Source organism: Eptatretus burgeri, chromosome 3, assembly GCF_056783735.1.
Source record: "Eptatretus burgeri isolate ZD-2024b chromosome 3, Ebu_testis_v1, whole genome shotgun sequence".
NCBI lineage: Eukaryota > Metazoa > Chordata > Myxini > Myxiniformes > Myxinidae > Eptatretus > Eptatretus burgeri.
The window spans coordinates 140,123,534-140,149,396 of record NC_140963.1 but is presented as its reverse complement, the minus strand read 5'-3'; the positions used below and the strand labels follow the sequence as shown (position 1 = coordinate 140,149,396).

The following is a 25,863-nucleotide window of genomic DNA, read 5'->3' as shown; positions in this document are numbered from 1 at the left end:
TGAACCGGGCAGCACAAAGCGTTCAATTTCGTTATTACTGGCTACCAGATTCAAATAATTAAATAATTCTGGCTGCCAAACCGTTTGACCGATCAGGTTAAAATTTTAAACTTTTGTTTCACATGTCACCTAAATTATAAATGTGAAGTTTCGCATATATAGACGCAGCAGTTCCAGAGTAAACATTAATTAATATTTATCCTTCAATCCAAGATGGCGGCCAAACCATGTGACTTATGACATCATGATTTTTACCACGTGTGCATACACGATGGTAGATGATAATTGCAAATTTTCCCTTCAACAGGTAAGGCAGTTCCAGAGAAAACATTATTTAATATTATTCTTAAATCCAACATGGATGCCAAACCTTGGGCCCGATCCCGTTGAAATTTCAAACCTTCATTCCACATGACTGTTCCATCACATCGCTGATGATTCACATTTATTGATACAGTAGTTCCAGAGTAAACATTAATTAATATTTTTCCTTCAATCCACTATGGTTGCCAAACGTTGTGTCGTACCTCAAAAGGGGGTGCGAACTTTTTATTCGTCATGGAAAGGCGGTCATAATGGTGGAGTTTCACCTGAATCTGTTCAGCCGTTTCAGAGAAAAAGACGTTTAAAGTTATTATTTTTCAATCCAAGATGGCTGCCGAACCATGTGACCTATGACATCACAAATGTATATTCTGCTTCCAACTGGGTATTGGAATACGTGTGAAGTTTCGTGTTAATCGGTAAAGGTGCGTTTTTCTCTCCAAGATGGCTGCCAAACCATGTGACTTGTGACGTCATAATTTTTATCACGCATGCATACACGATGGTAGATGATAATTGCAAATTTTCGTTTCGTTAGGTTAAGCGGTTCCAGAGAAAACATTTAATATTTTTCGTAAATCCAACATGGCGGCCAAACCATGTGACATCAATTCGAAATTAACAAACTTATATCGCCTACCTGTCCCAAATATAGTTCTGAAATCTCCCCTTCATCGGACCAGGGCTTCTGGAGAAGAGGATGTTTGAAGGTTTTAGGGTTTTATCAAGATGGCTGCCAAACCATGTGATCAATCAAGAAGAAATTAACAAACTTGAGAAAGGACCTCATGGGGAATATATGTGTGAAGTTTCGTCTCAATCTGTCTTGCCCTTCTGGAGAAGATTTTAAAAATTTATTCATTTTCAATCCAAGATGGCTGCCGAACCATGTGACCTATGACATCACAAATGTATATTCTGCTTCCAACTGGGTATTGGAATACGTGTGTGAAGTTTCGTGTTAATTGGTAAAGGTGCGTTTTTCTATCCAAGATGGCCACCAAACCATGTGACTTGTGACGTCATAATTTTTACCATGCGTGCATACTCGATGGTAGATGATAATTGCAAATTTTCGATTCGTTAGGTTAAGCGGTTCCAGAGAAAACATTATTTAATATTTTTCGTAAATCCAACATGGCGGCCAAACCATGAGACTTATAAATTCGAAATTAACAAACTTATATCGCCTACCTGTCCCGAATATAGTTCTGAAATCTCCCCTTCATCGGACCAGGGCTTCTGGAGAAGAGGATGTTTGAAGGTTTTAGGGTTTTGTCAAGATGGCTGCCAAACCATGTGATCAATCAAGAAGAAATTAACAAACTTGAGAAAGGACCTCATGGGGAATATATGTGTGAAGTTTCATCTCAATCTGTCTTGCCCTTCTGGAGAAGATTTTTAAAATTTATTCATTTTCAATCCAAGATGGCTGCCGAACCATGTGACCTATGACATCATAAATTTAAATTCTGCTTTCTATCGTCGACCCTAACAAGTGTGTGAAGTTTCGTGTAAATCGGATAAGGTCGTTTTTTCTATCCAAGATGGCCACCAAACCATGTGACTTCTGAGGTAAAATATTTTTGCCATGTATGCAGACGTGATGGGAGAAGGCAGTTGCAAATTTTCGCTTCGATGGCTTAAGGAATTCCAGAGAAAACATTATTTAATATTTCTCTTAAATCCAACATGGTGGCCAAACCATGTGACCTATCAATTCGAAATTAACAAACTTATATCGCATACATGTCCCGAATATAGTTGTGAAATCTGCCCTTCATCGGACCAGCGCTTCTGGAGAAGATGTTTGAAGGTTTTCGGGTTTTTTCAAGATGGCCGCCAAACCATGTGACCAATCAAGAAGAAATTAACAAACTTGAAAGAGGACCTCTTGGGGAATGTACCTGTAAAGTTTTGCCTCAATCTGTCAGGCCGTTCTGGAGAAGAAGATTTTTTTAAAAAACACTAAAAAACAACATGGCGGCCGAATTACGTCATGAAAAACATTTTCGACGGTGAATTTTTGAGTAGATGATGTACAAAAAATTTCAGATTTTTCCCATGCAGGGTTCGACTTGACGAATTTTCACCGGTATATCGCTTCACCTATGACGTCACGAAAAATCACACGTGTTCCCCATAGGGAGCTTAGTAAAATGTATCAAACGAAAAAATTTTCCATTGCACGGTTTCCGAGAAACAGATGTCCAAAGTTTATCGTTTTTTTTTCAATATGGCGCCAATGACGTCATAATTATAACGTGATTGTGCTATCAAAAAAAGATACATACTCTGGTGAAAATTTCGTGTCGATCGGACTTAGTGTCCCTGAGAAAATGATTTTTAAAGCGAAAAAGGGTGCAAAATGCCGGCGGAAAAAGAATAATAATAATGTATAATGCGTAATAATAAACAGAAGAAAAACAAAAGGGTACCCTGTACTGACAGGGTACCCTAATAAATATAATACTATATATATATATATATATATATATATATATATATATATATATATGTATATATATATATATATATATATATATATATATATATATATATATATATATATATATATATATATATATATATATATATATATATATATATATATATATATATATATATATATATATATATATATATATATTGTTGTGGTTACCAGATTCGCAAACCACCATTCAGGTCCCTTAGGTGAGGTATCTCGGTAAGTGCATGTGTAGTTAGGCCCAAACCCGTTGTCTAGTGGGAATACATGTCATTTATACGTGCTGCGACTCTTCAGGATAGCCGTTTTTCTTTTACTATCTTTATTTTGGACCAACCGCCATGATTACCATCACAACCACAACATCAACCACCGACCACAACCACCGCTTCACCACAACCGCCACGACCTTCACGTCACACCTCGCAACCGTAGCATCGCCACCGTTCTTGCCCCGCTGTGGGTACCGGTGTTGGACTCATGCAGAACGCGCGTCGAACAGCGTGTACAAAATCACGGATTTTGTGCTTCAAAAACGGATCAAAAACGACACACGCCCACTTTTTGCCGTCCAATCGGTGAGCGAGGGGCGAATTGGCCCCGCCCCCAGGGCGATCGATATATGCAAATTTGTGGATCAAAAAGCCTTCACGCCCACTTTTTCTCGGGCCAATGGGGAGCGAGGTGAAAGGTCAAAGGGAGGGGGTCAAAGGCGAAGTTACGGGGGGATAAAAGGACGGTGTTCGTCAGTCAGGAGAGAGTCGCAAACGAGAACGAGGAGTCGGAACGAAGGAGAACGGGAACGAAAAGAGAACGAGAACGAGAAGGAGTCGGAACGGAGGGGACGAGTGTGGAAGTCTGGAGCCCGAAGCCTGCAGTGGCTGGAGAAGCTGAAGAGAGCCGGACGAGGGGGTGCTCGCGTCGGTGCCAGGAGCTGCACGCCCGAGGGAGGCCGGCAGCGCGACCTGGCCGAGGTGGAGACGCACACCAGGGATAATAAAGATCCTCTATACCCCGAGCATCAGCAACCCCCTCCTGTTTCCCCCCGCGCTGAGATAGTGCGACCAAGGGGGCCCCGTTCCCACCCCCTACCAGACACCGTCCACGAGGCCCACGGGTGGCGGGGCCATCGCCGCTCCGCGTCTCATCACCAGACGGGTAGGCCCGACCCGGTCTCGGCCTCAGGCCTGCCTCATTCTTGGGGGATTTCTTTTCCTTGGTTTTGGGTATGTGTTGTCGGCGCCGTCTGTGAAGTAGAATTGTATAAGTGTTGCCGTGTGCTCGGTAGTCGGTATTAGCTCTGCACTGTGTTTTCACTTTTATATTTGCTTTTTGTGTAAATGGAAGTGTGTTTTCTTTTTTTTGTGTGCATTTGGTGGAATTGTATTTGTGTGCTTCCCGTGTGCCGCGAATAAATGTGCTTTATTATTGAACTGTTCTCCCGCTTCGCTTCGTCTTTTCCTCCATTGAATCCTCATCTTGCTTCACGTAAAGGGTTGGTAGTGGGCTGAATACGCCCGATAATTAATCGAACCGTCGAGGTCGACGATAACACCGCTCGGTTATTCTGATAGTACGGAACGGGTCGCTTAAGTGGCCCGTGTCCGAAGTCGACCTGCGGCGAGGTGCGATCGCCCGGTCTACCCTCCGCGTGGGTACTTAGGTAGGTCGAATTTGGCGAGCAACCCTATCCCACGCGGGGGCTGATTGGCTCGATCGCGGTGAGACCGAAAGGTCCACCCGTGACTGGTTCCCGGCGTTAGTCCGAGAGGGTCACGACTGGATTGTCCGTCCGGTGGGCGACGTGCCGCGATTCGAGTTACGTGGCCGTTCGCACGCCGGCGGGCGCTAATACCGCAACAATATATATATATATATATATATATATATATATATATATATATATATATATATATATATATATATATATATATATATATATATATATATATATATATATATATATATTGTTGTGGTTACCAGATTCGCAAACCACCATTCAGGTCCCTTAGGTGAGGTATCTCGGTAAGTGCATGTGTAGTTAGGCCCAAACCCGTTGTCGAGTGGGAATACATGTCATTTATGCGAGCTGCGACTCTTCAGGATAGCCGTTTTTCTTTTACTATCTTTGTTTTGGACCAACCGCCATGATCACAACCACAACATCAACCACCGACCACGGCCACCGCTTCACCGCGGCCGCCACGGCCTTCACGTCGCACCTCGCAGCCGTGGCATCGCCGCCGTTCTTGCCCCGCTGTGGGTGCCGGTGTTGGATTCGTGCAGAGCGCGCGTCGAACCGCGTGTACAAAATCACGGATTTTCTGCTTCAAAAACGGATCAAAAACGACACACGCCCACTTTTTGCCGTCCAATCGGTGAGCGAGGGGCGATTTGGCCCCGCCTCCAGAACGATCGATATATGCAAATTTGTGGATCAAAAAGCCTTCACGCCCACTTTTTCTCGGGCCAATGGGGAGCGAGGTGAAAGGTCAAAGGGAGGGGGTCAAAGGCGAAGTTACGGGGGGATAAAAGGACGGTGTTCGTCAGTCAGAAGGGAGTCGCAAGAGAGAACGAGAGAGAGTCCAACGGAGAGAAGGAGCAGAACGGGGTCGGAGAGTCAAGAAGAGGAGAGTCGGAAGCAGAGGGTCAAGACTTCGCGGGCGGTGGAGCTGCTCGTCGTGTGCGTTGGAGTCGGAACGGAGGGGACGGAGCGGTGGAAAGGCGGCGACACCAGACGAGGGGTGCTCGCGTCGTGCAGGAAGCTGCACCCGAAGGAGGCCGACAGCGCGACCTGGCCGAGGTGGAGACGCTCGTCGCATATAATAAAGATCCTCTATACCCCGAGCATCAGCAACCCCCTCCTGTTTCCCCCCGCGCTGAGATAGTGCGACCAAGGGGGCCCCGTTCCCACCCCCTGCCAGGCACTGTCCACGAGGCCCGCGGGTTGCGGGGCCGTCGCCGCTCCGCGTCTCATCACCAGACGGGTAGGCCCGACCCGGTCTCGGCCTCAGGCCTGCCCCATTCTTGGGGGATTTCTTTTCCTTGGTTTTGGGTATGTGTTGTCGGCGCCGTCTGTGAAGTAGAATTGTATAAGTGTTGCCGTGTGCTCGGTAGTCGGTATTAGCTCTGCACTGTGTTTTCACTTTTATGTTTGCTTTTTGTGTAAATGGAATTGTGTTTTCTTTTTTTTGTGTGCATTTGGTGGAATTGTATTTGTGTGCTTTCCGTTCGTCGCGAATAAATGTGCTTTATTGTTGAACTGTTCTCCCGCTTCGCTTCGTCTTTTCCTCCATTGAATCCCCATCTTGCTTCACGTAAAGGGTTGGTAGTGGGCTGAATACGCCCGATAATTAATCGAACCGTCGAGGTCGACGATAACACCGCTCGGTTATTCTGATAGTACGGAACGGGTCGCTTAAGTGGCCCGTGTCCGAAGTCGACCTGCGGCGAGGTGCGATCGCCCGGTCTACCCTCCGCGTGGGTACTTAGGTAGTTCGAATTTGGCGAGCAACCCTATCCCACGCGGGGGCTGATTGGCTCGATCGCGGTGAGACCGAAAGGTCCACCCGTGACTGGTTCCCGGCGTTAGTCCGAGAGGGTCACGACTGGATTGTCCGTCCGGTGGGCGACGTGCCGCGATTCGAGTTACGTGGCCGTCAGCACGCTGGCGGGCGCGAAAACCGCAACACTGGTGTCAGGTCGTGCGATACAAATTCATCGCCCTCCTCGCGGCACTGGTATTGGAGAGCGGGACAACAGGCTCTCCTGTCTCCAGCGAAATTCATGGGAATCGGTCCAGGGGTGAGAGAAGCGACCCCCGATTCCCTCCAAATTACGAGCGAGCAAATTAACCCTTCACGAGAAGCAAGATGGCGTCTCAAGGCGAGCGGGAGCCGGGGGTATTAGAAATGGATGTAGAATGTGTAGGATCCATGGTCCAGGATGAAATCCCCGTGCAGGAAATGTTGATTGTGCAGGAATACGGACTCGCCCAACTCAACCCAGAACCTGAAATGGGTGCGGCAGCGGCCGCAGTGTATGACACCTTCCCCCCCCCTCTCCACCAAAACCCTTCCCCAACCCTTGCCGAAACGGCTCAGCTGAGTGCATCCAACATGGCCCAGCTATGCGCCATGCTGGCGGCAATGAACGAAAAGATGAATGCGAAAATGATCGAAAAAATGGATGCAAATACAAACGAAATGAAAGACATGAACAAGCAAATGAATGAAGTGAAAACGACGATGGATGCGAATACACAACACATGAACGAGAAGATGGATACAAATACAAATGAAATGAAAAACGAAATGAATAAGCAAATAAACGGAATGGAAGCAAACATGAAGGAAGAAATGAAAAAGTTCCGGGGTGAGACGCAGAACATGGGCCGATGCCTGCAGGCGGGCATGAAGGCCGTGACAAAGGAAATAATAGTTGAGACAAGGGAGGTAAAGGGTGAAGAGTTGGCAGAGACGCGGGAGATAGAAAAAATAGAGGAGAGACTACACGATGAAGATGGGGTAAGTGACGCACACACACACACGGAGGTAGTGGAGGATAATGGGGGTGAGCTCGCGGAGCGTGTAGGGACCCGGTGCGAGCAGCGGGATGGCCTCCTCCAGGAACGAGGGGAGGGAGTATGCCCCCTTGAGGCGAGTCACGACCAGGTGAGTTCGGTCGTGCTTTGCGAGGTTGAGGGGACGAGTGCTGTGGACGGGTGCACGGAGAGCTTGGGGGGTGTAGAGGCCCCGGAGACCCTTGTGGGGACACGAATCCCCAGTGTGGTTGTCCCTGTGTGTGTGGTGCAAGGTGTGAGTGCGTCCCCGTGTGTGGAAGCGACCCCGTGTGTGAGTGGTGTGGTGGCGATGGTGCCGGAGTGCGTGCTTCCCAGCACACCGTGTGTGGATGAGGCACGAAGTGTGGATGAGGCACCGCGGTTGAGTGCCCCCGCGTGTGTGGATGAGGCACGGAGTATGAGTGAGGTCCCGCGGGTGAGTGCCCCCGCGTGTGTGGATGAGGCACGGAGTGCGAGTGAGGCACCGCGGGTGAGTGCCCCCGCACGCGTGAGTGAACGGCCGTGTGCAAGGTCGCTGTGTGCCAGGGAGACCGTGTGTGTGAGAGAGCGGTATGAGAGGGAGATGTCGGTTGGCATGCGGGAGCACGCAGCCGCGTCTCCCGGTGTGAATGTGATGGAGTGGACTGTGTGCGTCGTGACACGCAGGTGTGCGTGTGTGGAATGGAGACGGAGACGGCGACAGAGGAGAGAAAGCCGAGTAGCGGCTGTAGCTATTTCGTGGACCGTGCCGGGTTCACCCAGCAGTGAGCACGCGGTTCGTGCTGTGCAACGCACGAGACCACCACGTGCTCGCTTGCGAGAGTGAAGTCCCGGTCCGGAAACGCACGCGGTGGATTTGCCGATCCCGCGGACGGACAAAGTTTAGGCAGGTAAATGGATTTGGACCGGACGGGTTCTCCACGCGATCGTGTGTGTTCAGCTCCAACGGGCAGAGCACATGTGTTCGCGTGGGGAACCCCTCGAAACGTGGGGCTTGTGTTTTTTTTTTATGCGCACGGTGACGTCATGGCTGCACGTGTGGTTGGAATCCGGCAGGAGGGGTATCTCTGCCGGATGGTAGCGTCCAAGGAGGGACGAGGAACACGTGCAGCTGCATGACGTCACGGGCAGGTGCAAAGTGCGCGAGCTCTGAGTTGCCGCGCAGGTGCTGCGCATGGGAAAAAAAAAAAAAGCCTCACTTTCGGGTGCAAAGGATTCCTGGGCTAGGGGTGAAAGACCCCCTTACCTGGGCACAGGATGGAAACTAGTTAGGGGGAAGGGTTAGCTTAGTTAGACCGACTTCATGGGGCAGGGGTAAGTCCTCATGGAGTCCGTGGAATGGATTAGTTAGAGGGATTGTAGTCAGATTTAGGTTGGGAAATAAAATGAATTTTTTTTGATTTAGAAGACCGTGACAGACTTGTGGATGTGTAGAGGGGAAGTAGTTTAGCTACGTAGGTTAAAAGGAACGTGCTGTAGTTTAAGGGACGACGTGGGAGCACGAGTTAGTTAGGGGAGGTAGTTCGGAGGATGGCAGAGTTCGGTGGTGAGTGTGTTGAAGAGTTGGAGAGTTGTGAGGTGAGTACTTGTTGAGTGAGTGAGGCCAGCGGGTCTGTGTGAGTGGAGTGAATGGGGAATGCATGGTGCGATGAGTGATTGGGGGGGAGGAGTGACTCCCGCCCAAGGGACCCCGGGGTCAGTATAAAGTGAGTTAGCTGGGTTAGTCAAATTGAAAAATGGAGGTCGTTTTGTTGTTGGTGGGAAAGTAGGCTCGAGACCCATTTGGAGGGGTGCAGGAGCCCTGTTGACGGGCTTGGGAGCGTGGCTGCGAAAGGTGAGTATCGCTGAGTGGGTACCCCGGGCACCAGGCTAGTCGGCCGCGGTAGGCCATGGGTCCATGGGGGGCCGGGATAGAGTAGTGGGCACGGGTGCGCCTGCTTGGTGCGGGGGCCCGGGGCGCCATTAGCCGCGTGGGCAGTGTTGTGGGCACGGGTGACCCTCGGAAAGGGGCCCGGGAGGCCGGCCTGCCACGTGTGCGTTTCAGGGGAGGTGCCATGGGGGACACTCCCCGGTGTTAGGGAGCTGGTAGGCTCGGAGGCAGTGTAGTGCCCGGGGGTGCCATAGCGGGAGATTCGGCAGAGGGTCATGCCTGCCAAAGGGAGCCACGTGTCCCAGCCAGGAGACCGTGTGAGGGCACGGAGAGAAAATTGGGGGGCGAGGCCCGAAATTGTAAGGACACCAACACAGGCGACGGGAATCTGGGTTGTTAGAACCAATAGTTTAAGCGAGAGGCGCTTGTTGAGAGCCCCGGGGTAGTTTAACAGTTAAATGGTTAGGGTAGATTAGGAGATGTACCCCTCCGCACCATCCATCCCCTCGCTGTCGTTGTGGGCCGCTGGACCCACTTGGTGTTAAGATCGCCGAACTCTGGGGAGGCCATTCTGAGGCTTCGTTGGGCCTCGGCACAGGACGTTAGCTCTCCCTTATTCCCCTCCGGGAAGGGAACGTAGGGGTTGGGAGTAGGCTAGGTGACAGGATAGGTTAGCCGAACAAGGACGATAAAGGGGGTTAGGGGACGATTTATAGAGGGGAAGTAAAAATAAAAACAACAAAAAAATAAGTTGGGGCTAAATTGGAGTTTGACAAATTAAGGGAGTGGGTATGTACAGTGACAGGCAAAGGCGATAGGTTGGGAGGGAGACAGGTAGGTAGGTCCGAGCCCGCCTTCCAGTGGCCAGCACCACCGCACTCCCTCCACCAACCTCCACTGAACGGCAAAGGCTAGCCAACTCCATCGGCTGGCCGTGTTTTTCTCAGAGGCGGAGGCCTGCCAACTTCATCGGCTGGCCGTGTTTTGCTTCAAGGCGGAGGCCGGCCAAGTTCATCGGCAGCTGTGTGCTGCAAGGCCTGTGCCGGCCAGTTCATCTGCTGGCTGTTTTTCTTCGAGGCCTGTGCCGGCCAGTTCATCTGCTGGCTGTTTTTCTTCGAGGCCTGTGCCGGCCAGTTCATCTGCCGGCTGTGTTTGCCTGCTCACCTTTGCCATGCCATGCCCACTGCCCAGGTTCACCAGCCCCGTTCAATTTTGCTTTGCTCCCCCCTGTTCATTTCCATGTGCGCCAGGATCAAGGCAACAGTTTGCAAGCTGCGAGAACTGCCCTGTTGGCAGCTACAACACGGGCCTGCAGTGGCAGCCCGTGCACCGTGTTTTGCGTCCATCCATTCATCCATTCATTCGTTGTGTTCATTGCGTGTGCCACTTGAGCTGGCACGGAGACTGCGTTGTGCAGCCCAAGCACCGTTGTGGTTCACTGAGTTCAGTTCAAAAGGGAAGGCCTTGGACTGCGTGTGAGCAGCCAGCCACGTTCCCCGTCACCTGCATTGTTTGAGCCAGAGACTGCATGCGGGCAGCCTGGCTCCCTGCTAACTGCTTTCTTTTTGCAGAGTTCAGTGATCCTGGGCCATGGTTTAGTGTAAAATTTGTAAGTTAAGGTTAAGATGTACTGTAAATATGAGTGCGCCCCCCGGCATGTATGTCTTAGCGCCGGCAATTTTATTTAAGTCGTCCGTATGAGTGAGTTTGTTTAGGTAGTTACGCAGCCCTCAGGTTATTTATTTTGGGGACACGAATACCATGAATGTCGCACTCAGGGATCCGTAGGTAAAATGTACTAGGGGAAAACTACACATGATGGCACACGAAAATTTGACGACTCGGGACGAGTCTGTAAAAAGGGAAGGGGGTAGTGTTGTGGTTACCAGATTCGCAAACCACCATTCAGGTCCCTTAGGTGAGGTATCTCGGTAAGTGCATGTGTAGTTAGGCCCAAACCCGTTGTCGAGTGGGAATACATGTCATTTATGCGAGCTGCGACTCTTCAGGATAGCCGTTTTTCTTTTACTATCTTTGTTTTGGACCAACCGCCATGATCACAACCACAACATCAACCACCGACCACGGCCACCGCTTCACCGCGGCCGCCACGGCCTTCACGTCGCACCTCGCAGCCGTGGCATCGCCGCCGTTCTTGCCCCGCTGTGGGTGCCGGTGTTGGATTCGTGCAGAGCGCGCGTCGAACCGCGTGTACAAAATCACGGATTTTCTGCTTCAAAAACGGATCAAAAACGACACACGCCCACTTTTTGCCGTCCAATCGGTGAGCGAGGGGCGATTTGGCCCCGCCTCCAGAACGATCGATATATGCAAATTTGTGGATCAAAAAGCCTTCACGCCCACTTTTTCTCGGGCCAATGGGGAGCGAGGTGAAAGGTCAAAGGGAGGGGGTCAAAGGCGAAGTTACGGGGGGATAAAAGGACGGTGTTCGTCAGTCAGAAGGGAGTCGCAAGAGAGAACGAGAGAGAGTCCAACAGAGAGAAGGAGCAGAACGGGGTCGGAGAGTCAAGAAGAGGAGAGTCGGAAGCAGAGGGTCAAGACTTCGCGGGCGGTGGAGCTGCTCGTCGTGTGCGTTGGAGTCGGAACGGAGGGGACGGAGCGGTGGAAAGGCGGCGACACCAGACGAGGGGGTGCTCGCGTCGTGCAGGAAGCTGCACCCGAAGGAGGCCGACAGCGCGACCTGGCCGAGGTGGAGACGCTCGTCGCATATAATAAAGATCCTCTATACCCCGAGCATCAGCAACCCCCTCCTGTTTCCCCCCGCGCTGAGATAGTGCGACCAAGGGGGCCCCGTTCCCACCCCCTGCCAGGCACTGTCCACGAGGCCCGCGGGTTGTGGGGCTGTCGCCGCTCCGCGTCTCATCACCAGACGGGTAGGCCCGACCCGGTCTCGGCCTCAGGCCTGCCCCATTCTTGGGGGATTTCTTTTCCTTGGTTTTGGGTATGTGTTGTCGGCGCCGTCTGTGAAGTAGAATTGTATAAGTGTTGCCGTGTGCTCGGTAGTCGGTATTAGCTCTGCACTGTGTTTTCACTTTTATGTTTGCTTTTTGTGTAAATGGAATTGTGTTTTCTTTTTTTTGTGTGCATTTGGTGGAATTGTATTTGTGTGCTTTCCGTTCGTCGCGAATAAATGTGCTTTATTGTTGAACTGTTCTCCCGCTTCGCTTCGTCTTTTCCTCCATTGAATCCCCATCTTGCTTCACGTAAAGGGTTGGTAGTGGGCTGAATACGCCCGATAATTAATCGAACCGTCGAGGTCGACGATAACACCGCTCGGTTATTCTGATAGTACGGAACGGGTCGCTTAAGTGGCCCGTGTCCGAAGTCGACCTGCGGCGAGGTGCGATCGCCCGGTCTACCCTCCGCGTGGGTACTTAGGTAGTTCGAATTTGGCGAGCAACCCTATCCCACGCGGGGGCTGATTGGCTCGATCGCGGTGAGACCGAAAGGTCCACCCGTGACTGGTTCCCGGCGTTAGTCCGAGAGGGTCACGACTGGATTGTCCGTCCGGTGGGCGACGTGCCGCGATTCGAGTTACGTGGCCGTCAGCACGCCGGCGGGCGCGAAAACCGCAACAATATATATATATATATATATATATATATATATATATATATATATATATATATATATTGTTATGGACTTCAGAATCGGATCTGAGTAATGCACACAACTTCCAGGTCTTCACAGTTATTTCCATAAATGCATTTTCAGAATAGACCCATCCCCTTGTCCGATAGGATTCTAACTATTTGTTGAGGCGTTGGAGAAAGGTAGAGAACAGGTTCCCTTTCTTTCCTGTGGGATAACCTTTTCCTCTTAACAACACGTTCATAACGTATGATTTTAGTTTTCATTTCTGCATGAGCGATATTCAGGGTTCGTGCATGCGACAGATAGCCGTTAGCCCAACGGAGACTCATTCTATTCCCTTTCCATCAAGACACATTGGCTTGGAAATACACCATTTATTTACACATTTTATTTTGGTTGTCATTTTCACATTGGACTGACAGGACATTTGAGTCATTAAATCACACCGCAAGCTTTCCTGAACAGCTCATTCTGATGGTAAAACATGGCTGTGGTCTCAGATCATTTACCTCAGGCATCCACCTTTTTCCATCGACGTTTTACACCCACCTTCTTCCATCGGGATCGACACCCCGTTCAGCAGCTCAATGGACGCTAACTGGCTCTTCTTCATTTTGGGCTGAATAACGAGGTGATAATTGCCCGTTGACATTTTGTGAGTGCTTCACGTTTTCGCTCAGTTGTTCCGGCAAATGGCGCTTTCTGGCATTCGTCCAGCACCCCGAACATGGCGTCGTAAGCCAGGCCTGTGTTAATTGGGAGTTGTATCTCATTCGATGGTCAGGAGAGAATGACCGCAACAATGGACAGTTGGAGGTCACATGCAGCGATGCGCCAATAGGCAAGCTGGATTTGGCTGAAGTCTGCTTGAGGCTCCACCCACACTGGTTGCCTGTAAAAGGACAGCAGGGCTGCCTTGTTGACGGTTGGTGGGAGATCCTGATGACATCCATCCATCCATCCAATGGGACCATACACTGTGCATCGCGTTGGTGCTACCAAAGCAGTCTCCTTGGCTATTGGGCACCATCCTGGACAGGTCACCACTCTGACACAGGATACCAGCAATCTGGCACTCATTTTGCCGACCTCGGAAGGATGACAGATAGAGTCAACCCCACCTAGTATTAATTCAACAGCCAAGTGGGATTTGAACTCAGGATCCTAGGATCACAAGCCCACCACCCTACTATTAAGCCAACACCAGAAATATCCAGATGACAGTTGGTGAGAGATCCCGCTAATAGTTAGTGACAGCTCCTGACAGCAGCAACGACAGTTGATGACAGTTGGACTGTTCCTGCTGGTTCTGCTGGTTTTAAAAAGTCCTTCAGTTTATATATTTTTCTTTATAATAAATTCCTTGTCGACGTTTCAACCTGTCCGTGAGTGTCATTTCCTTCCATTGATCCAGCATTGCCTGAACTGAGATAGACTGGGAGATTATAATTCCCAAATTAATTAACCTGTCATAGTCGGCGTGCACCAGCGGTAAACGCTCGACCGCATTACTTAAGATCTAATCAAGATAAGATTGGTGCATCGCCGAGGGCGCGTTCCCCGGTCAGGAGGCCACGTGACCTCGACTTAAACAGCAAATTACACGGTGGACACTGGAACTCGTGGTTTGCTGATTGGCGTTCGTGGTTGCTCAGCAACCCACTGCACCACAAAGTTAATTGTGAGCGGTGGCCCCAGATCCAGTTCTTCAGAGAAACGAGCTCCAACCCCCTCATAATACACTCGGTACCCGTAACAATATCTTCTTCTTCTTCTTCTTCTTCTTCTTCTTTCGGCTGCTCCCGTTAGGAGTCGCCACAGCGGATCATCCGTATGATCCGCATAGTGATTTGGCACATGTTTTACACCAGATGCCCTTCCTGACGCAACCCTGGTCGCCTCTTACGACACAGGGATATGGTACACCTATTTTAACCGGGGTATACACCGGCCCAGTACACTGGTACTCACTTCGCCGACCTCAGAAGGATGACAGGCTGAGTCAACCCCTCTTCTTCTTCTTCTTCCGGCTGCTCCCATTAGGGGTCGCCACAGCGGATCATCCGTATGATCCGCATAGCGATTTGGCACATGTTTTACGCCGGATGCCCTTCCTGACGCAACCCTGGTCGCCTCTTACGACACAGGGATATGGTACACCTATTTTAACCGGGGTATACACCGGCCCAGTATACTGGTACTCATTTCGCCGACCTCGGAAGGATGACAGGCTGAGTCTACCCCCTGGTGTATTAATTCAGTGGCCCAACGGGGCTTGAACTCAGGACCTTTTGGATCCCAAATCGCTGCCCTAACCACTGTGCCAACACCAGGCTCGGTACCCGTAACAATATATATATATACATATATATATATATACATATATATATATATATATACATATATATACATATATACATATATATATATATATACATATATATACATATATATACATATACATATATATATACATATATATATATATATATACATATATACATATATATATACATATATACATATATATATACATATATATATATATATATATATATATATATATATATATATATATATATATATGTATATATTTATATATATATATATATATATATATATATATTCATATATACATATATATACATATATATACATATATATACATATATATACATATATATATATATATATATATATATATATATATATATATATATATATATATATATATATATATATATATATATATATATATATATATATATATATATATATATATATATATATATACACATATATATACACACACACATACTGTTTTCAAGATGCAACAGGAACAATGAAGAGTGTAATATGCTCAATCATCTCATTTATTTTCTGTTCAGAGATGGGGTACCAACACCCAGCAAGTTGAAAGAAAGGTACCAACACCCAGTCAAGTGTTAAAAAAAATTACTCCAACAAATGGAAAATTATTTCAAAAATTATTCTATAATTTTTGTGAAAATTATTCTATAATTTTTGTGCATAAAATGGACCAAAAATTTATTCTCCCTTCAAATCATACAAGTCTATGGAACTGTCTAAAATATCTACAATTTTAAAAAGCGCATTTGTCCATCATTTGGTAAAATATTTTTTCAAACGTGATTTCAATCTGTATTTTTTTTTTGTATATCTTGTCAAAGCTCGTATAAGAGCCAACACACAAAGCACAGCAAGGGGGGCATGATACAAGAGGGGCGTGGAAAGGACAAAACAGTGGGCAACAGAGACATTAGGAGATCTGTGGAAGGGAGAGGGATGGGGCAGGGAACATGGGATATACAAGATGGACATTACAGGGACTTTCAGGAAGGAAAGCATGGAATTTGAAGGAAGTAGGTTTGGGGTGGATTAACGGGGGTAGAAACGATCGAGGATTTGGATGGGGGGTGATAAGAGGTGGTGGTGAACAGCTGTTTTGAAGGCCTGGAGAGAAGAATGGGATTGAACAGATTGAGGGAGTTTATTCCAAAGGTGGGGAAAAAGAGGGATGAAAGAGTGAAGGTCTCGAGTTGAGTGGGTTGTTCCTTTTCAAAGGAACAACCCACTGAAATCGAGACATTAAATCAATAGCCGTTATAGCATACTTGTATCCACCATCATTTTAAAGTTCAATCAAGCCATTTGACCACTGCTTTGGAATAAACCATTCTTCTTTTCAACCTTGATTGTCGACTTATGCAATTCATCAACGAACAACTGTTCTTCAATGTTAATGACAGGTTTTGTTTTGATTCCAAGTCAGAGTTTTAATTCAACACTTATCAGCTTCTTTGTTTTCTTCCCCACAATAAACCAATCCACCTTTTCTCTTAATGTTGGATTTTGTATCAAATATAAATTATATAACATCTATCAGCTTCACATTTTCTATCAAACATTGTGCTATTGTTAGAATCAATATTGTGTTTCAGCCAAAGTTTTCCAACCCTTTAAGGTACGCATCAAGGCTTAGGGTTTCCATCTTCATCTAATCTATCAGACATTCCGACATCGAAACAGCATAATATTTAACGCTTTCCCATCTCCTATCATGCCACCGCCAACTTCACAGAAGTTGGCCCGTCACGGTCACCTCCCTAACTCACAATTTTAAGAGAAAATATTTGAAAATAATAGGAAGGACTTGCCTAACCTCCGTGGTAAAAGCACAACTTGAGAGAATGCCACGTAGTTATTTGGGTGGTGTATAAACAACAGAATGCTGCCTCAATCGCTGAGGCCTATTTGCACAAGGCCCGTGGAGCCTATTGGTTGAAAATCCTTTAATAGTAACTGTCGCTTTACTTGATTTACACTGAACTTATGGAATGGCATGGCGATTGTAAATATGACGTCTGATTTCACAAAGCAGTTAATCACCAACATGCCGACCGTAATAGAAGCATTGTGGATGGAATCAGGTGAACTGTACAACTAATGGGTGGAACCCGGACACATGCATGGCTCATTTTATAGTATAGACGCAATTGATAGAGACAGACAAAGACACAAATGCAATACCCTCTCATTTGGTGAGGGTAATAAGCAATATCACCATTGTGGAGTAACAGTACAGATAAACAAATAAATAAAACCCCACAGAGGAGCTCTACAAGTGGCCGATATCGGATGATACTTGCATTCGTCGCAGATATCCAGTTCGATCTTGATAATTTTGCTGTGAAGTAGATTTTCATTTTCAAACCTACGAATCATGATGCATCTATACGTGCCGCTGCAATTCTTCGTCGCATTTTTCAGGACAATTGAGAATTCCTGTTGGTCATCGCTTTTATTGAAGGTAAGATGTTCATGCTTACATCGAGTTTCATTGTGTGATGCCTCATATTTGTATTCCAAGATCTACAACAAGAAAAAAAAACAGTGTGGTGTTATATATTATTTATTTGATTCGTAAATCTAAAGGTGGGCATTTAACATTAATGGCGATTTCTCCACGCGAATCAAGAGCAATCGACACATTGAGTGACGTTTCCCAGCGAAACGAACATACATGGATGCGTACACTATTTTACAGGTAAATTTATAACACATTTCGACAATTTTCCTTTTGTAAGTTCTGGTGTTTAACCAATGAAAAGTGAGGAATTCACTTTTTTGGGAGCAGACAATTAGATTCAACTGTCTGACTCATCCTGCCTCAAAGGCATCGAGTGTGCGGATATTGAGAAGCACGGATGGAATGGATAAGATTTCGACAGGTGTACTTCATTGCCAGCAATTCACACATTCGAAGTACAGTATATAAATCATATTCTATAAAGCATGTGACAATTGCAAGGTGATTCGCAAGTGAAAGAAGTATCCACAAGTGAATCCATTCCTCCACACATACAATCTTAAGATGATCGCAAAGTCATGTTTGGGTGAAATCCCGGTAACCAATTTGAACATTACATTGAGAGACGAGAGGGGGAGCACTCGGGAGAGTGCAAAACCTCTGCCGCCAATACTGCTGGGTCACTCAAGTGAACCTTATATCTTATTCATTAAATATGATGTCAACAGTGCTGACAGTTATAGTTCTTTTCTCCAACATTTTTTTTTTGGGGGGGGGAGGGGGATTGGAAATCACTTAAAACATGTAGAAATGCAAAAAAAAGAAATCGAAATTTTGTTGAAAAAGAAGTTGCAAAAAAAATTTTCTCTAACAATTTTTTTTTTGGGGGGGGGGTTGGAAATCACTTAAAACATGTAAAAATGCAAAAAAAACCATTTTTTTCTCCAACAATTTTTTGGGGAGGGGTTGGAAATCACTTAAAACATGTAGAAATGCAAAAAAATAATTTGTTCTCTAACAATTTTTTTCCTCTACAATTTTTTTTTTTTGGGGGGGGGGGGTTGGAAATCACTTGAAACATGTAGAAATGCAAAAAAAAATTTTTTTTCTTTTTTTGGGGGGGGGGTGGAAATCACTTAAAACATGTAGAAATGCAAAAAAAAAATTTCTAACAATTTTTTGGGGGGGTGGAAATCACTAAAAAACATGTAGAAATGCAAAAAAAAATGTTTTTCTCTAAATTTTGAGGGGGGGAACAATTTTTTGGGGGGGTTGGAAATCACCTTAAACATGTAGAAATGCAAAGAAAATCCTCTATTTTTTTGGGGGGGGGGGTTGGAAATCACTTAAAACATGCAGAAATGCAAAAAAAAAAAAATTCTCTAACTATTTTTTTTTGGGGGGGGGGGACCAAGTCCAAAATTTAATGGCATGATCCTTGGACCATACCTGACCCCCCCCCCCCAACAAGTTTCGTCGAAATCCGTCGAGGAGTTTTTCCGTAATACTGTTCACAAACAAACAAACAAACAGAAAGGGGTGAAAACAGTAACCTCCATCCATCTTAGAAGATGGCAGAGGTTAAAAACTTTTAAGGAGGGACATTGTTTTGACAGGTGAACCGCCTGGGATTCGTGTGGACGCAACCCCGTGGTTGGGTTTCTGGCAAGTTGATACAATTTTCCAACCGAGGAAAAGGGCAGGAAGTTGGGGGGGCAGGGAACCTAACAGCAGATGTACACGATCATATCAAAAGATTTTGGTAAGTGAAATCACATGGAACCTGCTCACGCAAACAGCTTTCGTGGCACAGCTACGTACGCGTGGGATTTCTGAGAATAAGAACAGAAGAGGATCAGTCAGATTTACCGTTTCGCTATTATTTGAATCTTGAGGAGTAAACGTCCACTTGACATCGAAAAAATCAGGTTTCATCTCTTGCCTTTTCTGACACCAGATGCATGTTAACTTGGCATTTTTTCCAACCTCATATTGGGTACGTGAGTCAACCTGCACACAGACTGCCTCACCATGTGGTACTGCACACGCACACACAAACACAAAAGTGTGTGTGCAGGGGAACAAGTTACAAGTTGTTCCAATGCAGAAACGATATATATTTTGTTATGGATTTCAGAATCAGATCCGACTGATGCATACAAACATTTAGGTCCTCAGACAGTTATTTCCCGAAATGCATGTCCAGGATAGACCCATCCCCATATCTGGTGGGATTCTAACTTTGATGCATTGAGAAGGGTATAGAATAGATTCCCTTTCTTAGGGGATAGCCTTTTTCTCTTTACCAAAGACATATTCATGCACGCGAGATAGCCGTTAGCCCAACGGAGACTCGCCTACCCCCTTTCCATCAGGACACATTGGCTTGGAGGTGGACGATTTACTTACACCTTGGACTTACAGGACATTTGATTAAGGACACCGCACCTTTTTCCTGAGCAGTTGTTCTGATGGTCAAATACGGCTGTGGATCATTTACTTCACCCACCTTTTTCCATCGACGTTCGACACCCACCTCTTTCACCGACGTTGGTGTCCACCTTTTTCCAGCGATATTTGACGCCCCGTTTGGCAGCTCTGTGGATGGTTGTTGTTGACGTTTTATGAGCACCACATTTTTGCTCTGTAATTCTGGAAAATGGCTGCTTTCTGCCGTTCGTCCAGCACCACAAATATGGCACCGTGAGCCAGGCCTGTGTTGATTTGGGGTTGCATCTCGCTCTGGTAAGGAAGGAATGATCACGAGGTTGACGGTTTGTCATGTGCAACGATGCGCCAATAGGCAAGGTGGATTTGGCTGGTCTGCTTGAGGCTCCGCCCAGACTGGCCGCATATAAAAAGGACGAGGGGAACGTTTTTGTGACAGTTGGTGACAGCAGGTTGCGGCTCCTTGCAGCTCTGAGAGTTTTGTGATAGTTTGTGACAGTTGGTGACGGCCTTGCAGCTCTGATCGCTGGTGACAGCTTCTTGCAGCTTCTCACAGTGCCTCAGCACCTCACAGCTCCTGACAGCGGTCTGTTGATTGTGGCTTCTGGTGGCTTCCGACGCCTCGACCATTAATGCTGGTTCTACTCACGACCTGCTCTTGGTGTACCTGATTCTTGGCGTCCCTGGTTCCTCGGGGTGTCGACATGACGTCGATTGGCGTTCAAGCCTGTTTACGAGTGGGTGCACGACAAGGCAGGGCGCTGGCAATGGACCATGGCACGCTCACACATTTCAAGACGTTATATTTGACGTACGACAACTTCAACTTGCTGAGCGAGACTAGATTTCTCTTCCCCCCCCCCCCCCCCGAATGATCTGCTGTGTACCCTTATCTCGTGTTTAATTGTTAAGTAAGGTATAGTGATAAGCATCTGCTCTTTGTCCGTTTTTCTATCAATGCCCGATTATTTTTTAATTTGCTTGAGATTATTTTGATTGATTTTAATTTACTTATTTTCACCACAAGGAAATCGTTTTTTTTTTTGTATACCTTGGTCGAGGCTCGTATAAGAGCGAACACACAACTCACAGCAAGGGGGCATGAGACAAGAGGGGTGGGAGTGGAAGGGACAAAACAGTGGGGAACAGACACATGAGGTGAACTGTGGAAGGGAGAGGGATGGGGATGGGACGGGGAACATGGCGAAGAGACGATGGACATTACAGGGACTTTCAGGAAGGAAAGCAGGGGAATTGAAGGAAGTGGGCTTGGGTGGATTATCGGGGGTAGAAAAGATCGAGGATTTGGATGGGGGAAGATAAGAGGTGGTGGTGAACAGCTGTTTTGAAAGCCTGGAGGGAAGAATGGGAAAGAATAGAGTGAGGAAGTTTATTCCAAAGGCGGGAAAAAAGAGGAATGAAAGAGTGAAGATGAGCAGTGATTCGTGATTTTGGTAGTTTAACCAGAAGGGGGTTGTTGGCGGACCTTGAGCGCCCTGTGGAAATGTTGTGGGGACAAATCGCAGAGAGAGCAGGGGGGGCAAGGCTGGAGAGGAGTCAGTAGAAGACAGAAAGACCACCGACCAACCTGCGGTGATTGAGTGAGAGGCCCAAAGACTCAGCTTCATTGCGGGAGATGCCGATGATCTTAAATGCCCTGGTTTCGACAGCGTGAAGCTGAGAAAGGTGGGAGGCAGGAGCACTAGCCCAGAGGGGAGAGCAGTACTCCATCAGGCTACGGACAAAAGTTTTGTAAGTGGTCAGGAGCTCAAGAGGGCCGAGGAAGGACTTTGCACGACGGAGGATTCCCAGTCGGCGACTGGCTTTTGAGGCGAGGTTGGAAATGTGACTTTCCCAGGAAAGGTCATGGCAGATAGTGAGACCCAGAAGCTTGAAAGAAAAGACTTCTTCCAGAGGATTGTTGAGAAAGTGGATGGGGGGGTTTTCTAAATGGTCCTTTCGAAGAGACATAGTGAGAGTGTGAGATTTGTCTGGATTGAAAGACATGTTCCACGTGTTGGACCAGTTTGTGATTTTATCCAGATCTGCAGTGAGCGAAGAAGCTGCTGCTTGCCGGTCTTAGGGATGTCAGATGGTACGGCAGAGGGTGGAGTCGTCGGCAAAGAGAAATAGAGGATTTTCCAGAGAGTCGGAGAGATCATTGATGAAAACCAGAAAAAGAACAGGGCCCAGCACGAAACCTTGAGGAACTCCAGCCTGCACAGGAAGAGGGGATGAAAGAACTCCATTTAGGGCCACACGTTGACTGCGACAGGAGAGGAAGTCTGTGAGCCATGAGTGGAGATGGCCTTGAATACCATGGGAAGAGAGTTTGGTGAGTAGTGCAGGGTGCCAGAGTGTGTCAAAAGCACGTGATATGTCCAGGGATACGGCTCGGATTTCCTGTCTGGCATTGAGGACCTCCATCCATTGATGGGAGAGCAGAAGCAGCATATCCAGGGTAGAGTGACCTGGTCTGAAACCAAATTGATGATTGGAAATCAAGCCATTGGAGAAGAGGAAGGATTTCATGTCTGAAGCGATGATGGATTCCATAACCTTGCTGATGATTGGGAGAAGGCTGATTGGTCTGTAGTTACAGGGATCTGTTTTTGCACCTTTTTTATGCAGGGCAGTGATGTTAGCAGATTTCCAAGCAGATGGCAGATGACCTTGGGCAAATGAGAGGGTGAATAGAACAGAGAGAGGGTGAGCAAGAGCAGAAGAGCAGGCTTTGAGGACACGTGGGCTGATGCTGTCTGGCCCGGTTGCAGAATCTGACTCGAGGTTTGAAAGCAAGCTCTCCACCTTGTCAGGAGAAAAGGATACAGAGTCCAGGGACAGTTGGGTGCGACTGGGTAAAGTGGGTAGAGAAAGTGATGGGTTTAGGACACAAGATTTAGCTGCAAACACCGAGTTTAGGCATTCAGCTTTATCACGTGTCGTATCAGCAGTGCGGCCATTTGAGGTAAGGGAGGGGATGGAGGGGGAACATACATCAGAAACAGATTTGATTAAACGCCACCAGGATTTTGAGGAGGGAGAGAGGTTTGAGAGTTCAGACTTGAGATGAGAAAGATGTTGTTTTCTGGCTCTCCTGAGGGTAGATACACACTTGTTCCGAGCTTTGTGGAAAGAACTGAGATTGCCCTCAGTTGGGTTTGCTTTCCACGAGGCAAAGGCAAGTAGTTTCAGGACAACTGCCTCGCCACAAGCTTCAGTAAACCAAGGGCGGGAGGAAGGGTAAGACAACTGAACACGAGAGGGGATAAATCTGTGCATGAGGGAGAGCAAGTTTCTTTGAAAGAATTCCCAGGATGAGTTGATTTTTGAGAAAGTAGTGATGGGAGACCAGTCTGTAAGCTTGATGGCTGCTCGGAGACCCTGCCAGTCGGCTTGAGTGAAATGCCAGACTCGACGGCGGTGAGGTGGTTCTCTGATAACAGACAGAGAGATCTCCACTTTGACAAGGACGTGGTCAGAAGAACCGATTGGAGCGAAGGAAGAGCAGCAGATATTGTCAGGGAAATTTGTCAAAATCAGATCCAGAAGAGATGGAGTACCATTGGTTGAGATCCGGGTCGGGAAGTTGACCGATTGAGTCAGTCCTAATGAGTCGCAGAAAGCTTTTGCTGAGGTGCCATGGCAGGTGAGAGAGGTACCCACACCTCGCCAACTGGCGTGATAACAATTGAAGTCACCACATAAGAGGAAGAGAGAGAGTTTGGATGAGAAGATAGAAGATGGTCCATGTTTTCGGATAGTGAGGTGTAGATGGAGTCATCACTGTTCGGAGGAGGGTACAGTACACATATGAACATGAGGTGGGAGTGGAGGGAAGCCGAAGCCAGAGGTATTCCTGGGGGTGTGGGGGAGTGAGAGCAGTGCATGGAGAGTGAGGAATAGAGTATTTGATGAAGAGAGCAACACCTCCACCAGGACGAGGCTTAGGTCTGTCATAACGTAAGAGGGAGTAACCGGGGAGAGATACTTGGGAGTCAGACACGTCTTGGCAGATAATGTCTGGTTTGTCAGTGGCAACCTGTATGGAAAGATCTGAAAGGTTTGAGCGAAGGCCCCGGATATTTGAGGTCCACACTTTTAATGAAGAGGTAGGGGAGGAGGTTTCAACCTGTCCATGCTCGTCCTTTCCTTCCATTTATCCAGCATTGTCCGAACCAAGATAGACTGGAAGGAAATTACCAAACTAATTGACCTGTCATAGCCGGCACACGCCAACGGTAAACGCTCGGCTGCCCGAATTTAGATAAGATTGTTGCTTCGCCGAGGGTACGCGCCCCGTTCAGGAAGCCACGTGACCTCCAGTTAAACGGCAAAAGCCACGTGACACTGAAACTCGTTAACTGATTGACGTTCGTGCTTGTAAAGCAACCCACCATACCATGAAGTTAAACGTGAAAGGTGGCCCCAGGTCAGGCTCTTCCGAGGAGAAACGGGGATTAACCCCCTCATAATACATTCAGTACCCGTAACAATATATATATATATATATATATATATATATATATATATATATATATATGTATTGTTACGGAAATGGCCCTTATTGGACGACTAAATATAGGATTAGCTTGGATCCCCCATTAAATGCATGTATAGATCGGTTGTTTGGTAAAAAGGACGTTATATGTGTGTCGGGAGGTGTAAGAGACTGTTTTTTATGTTGTACAGTGGTGGTGACACAAGGGCTCCCTCTTCTTCCTCCCCTCTACGGACAATAGGCCCCGCTCAGTCGGCTGAGAGGGTGTGTCCTGGAGAGAGGGTGTGGCTCAAGGGAGGAAGTGACGCGAAGAGGAGGAGCTTTTGGTCGGTTTTTTCGCCGAGAGAAGGCGTCCTCGTGGGTCGAAGCGAGCAAAACGAGAGAGAAATGAAGGGGAGAAAGAGTATTGTGTGTGGAAAACAGTCGGGTTTTCGAGGCGTGCTCGGAGTGGCTTCGAAGTGAGAGAAACGAAGGCTCCGTAAAAAAGGGAGAGTGTTTGGGGAACGGTCGCTGAGGAAGGCGGGCTCGTGAGTCGAGGGAGCGAACGGAGGCTTCGTAAAAAGAGTGCTCGTGTGTCGAAGCGAGCGAACGGAGGCTTCGTAAAAAGAGTGCTCGTGTGTCGAAGCGAGCGAACGGAGGCTTCGTAAAAAGAGTGCTCATGTGTCGAAGCGAGCGAACGGAGGCTTCGTAAGAGTGCTCGTGTGTCGAAGCGAGCGAACGGAGGCTTCGTAAAAAGAGTGCTCGTGTGTCGAAGCGAGCGAACGGAGGCTTCGTAAAAAGAGTGCTCGTGTGTCGAAGCGAGCGAACGGAGGCTTCGTAAAAAGAGTGCTCGTGTGTCGAAGCGAGCGAACGGAGGCTTCGTAAAAAGAGTGCTCGTGTGTCGAAGCGAGCGAACGGAGGCTTCGTAAAGAGTGCTCGTGTGTCGAAGCGAGCGAACGGAGGCTTCGTAAAAAGAGTGCTCGTGTGTCGAAGCGAGCGAACGGAGGCTTCATAGAAAGAGTGCTTGTGTGTCGAAGTGAGCAAACAAGAGAAGAAACGAAGTCTTCCTAAAAGGGTCCAGTGTGTGTAAATAGTCGCTCTCGAAGTGTGCTCGTGATTCAAAACGAGCAAACGAAGGAGTTGAGTTTTGAGAAACGGCAGTGGGCTTTTGAGAGGCTGCCTGCATGTCGAGGCTTCTGCCATGAGAGGGACGGCAGCCGGCTTTTGAGAGAGAACGCTGAACCTG

General features: G+C 47.5%; 1 protein-coding gene across 4 annotated transcripts in view; it reads right to left on the bottom strand.

Moving 5' to 3' along the window:
• The window catches only part of LOC147031137 (sodium channel regulatory subunit beta-1-like), an 85,291-nt gene that overhangs the window by 45,567 nt on the left and 13,861 nt on the right, over positions 1-25,863 (bottom strand). For 2 of the 4 annotated variants that reach the window (XR_015056676.1, XR_015056675.1), the window contains exons 3-4: positions 19,559-19,728; positions 17,529-17,751 (exon numbers count right to left, since the gene is read on the bottom strand). Coding sequence is in view for 2 of the 4 variants with exons in the window: in XM_085875929.1 (XP_085732055.1) it covers positions 17,525-17,751; positions 19,559-19,728 (397 nt within the window). In the remaining 2 variants the exon portion in view is untranslated. Of the gene's footprint in view, positions 1-17,524; positions 17,752-19,558; positions 19,729-25,863 lie in introns of all 4 variants that reach the window. The other 2 variants (XM_085875929.1, XM_085875930.1) reach the window with 1 other exon arrangement.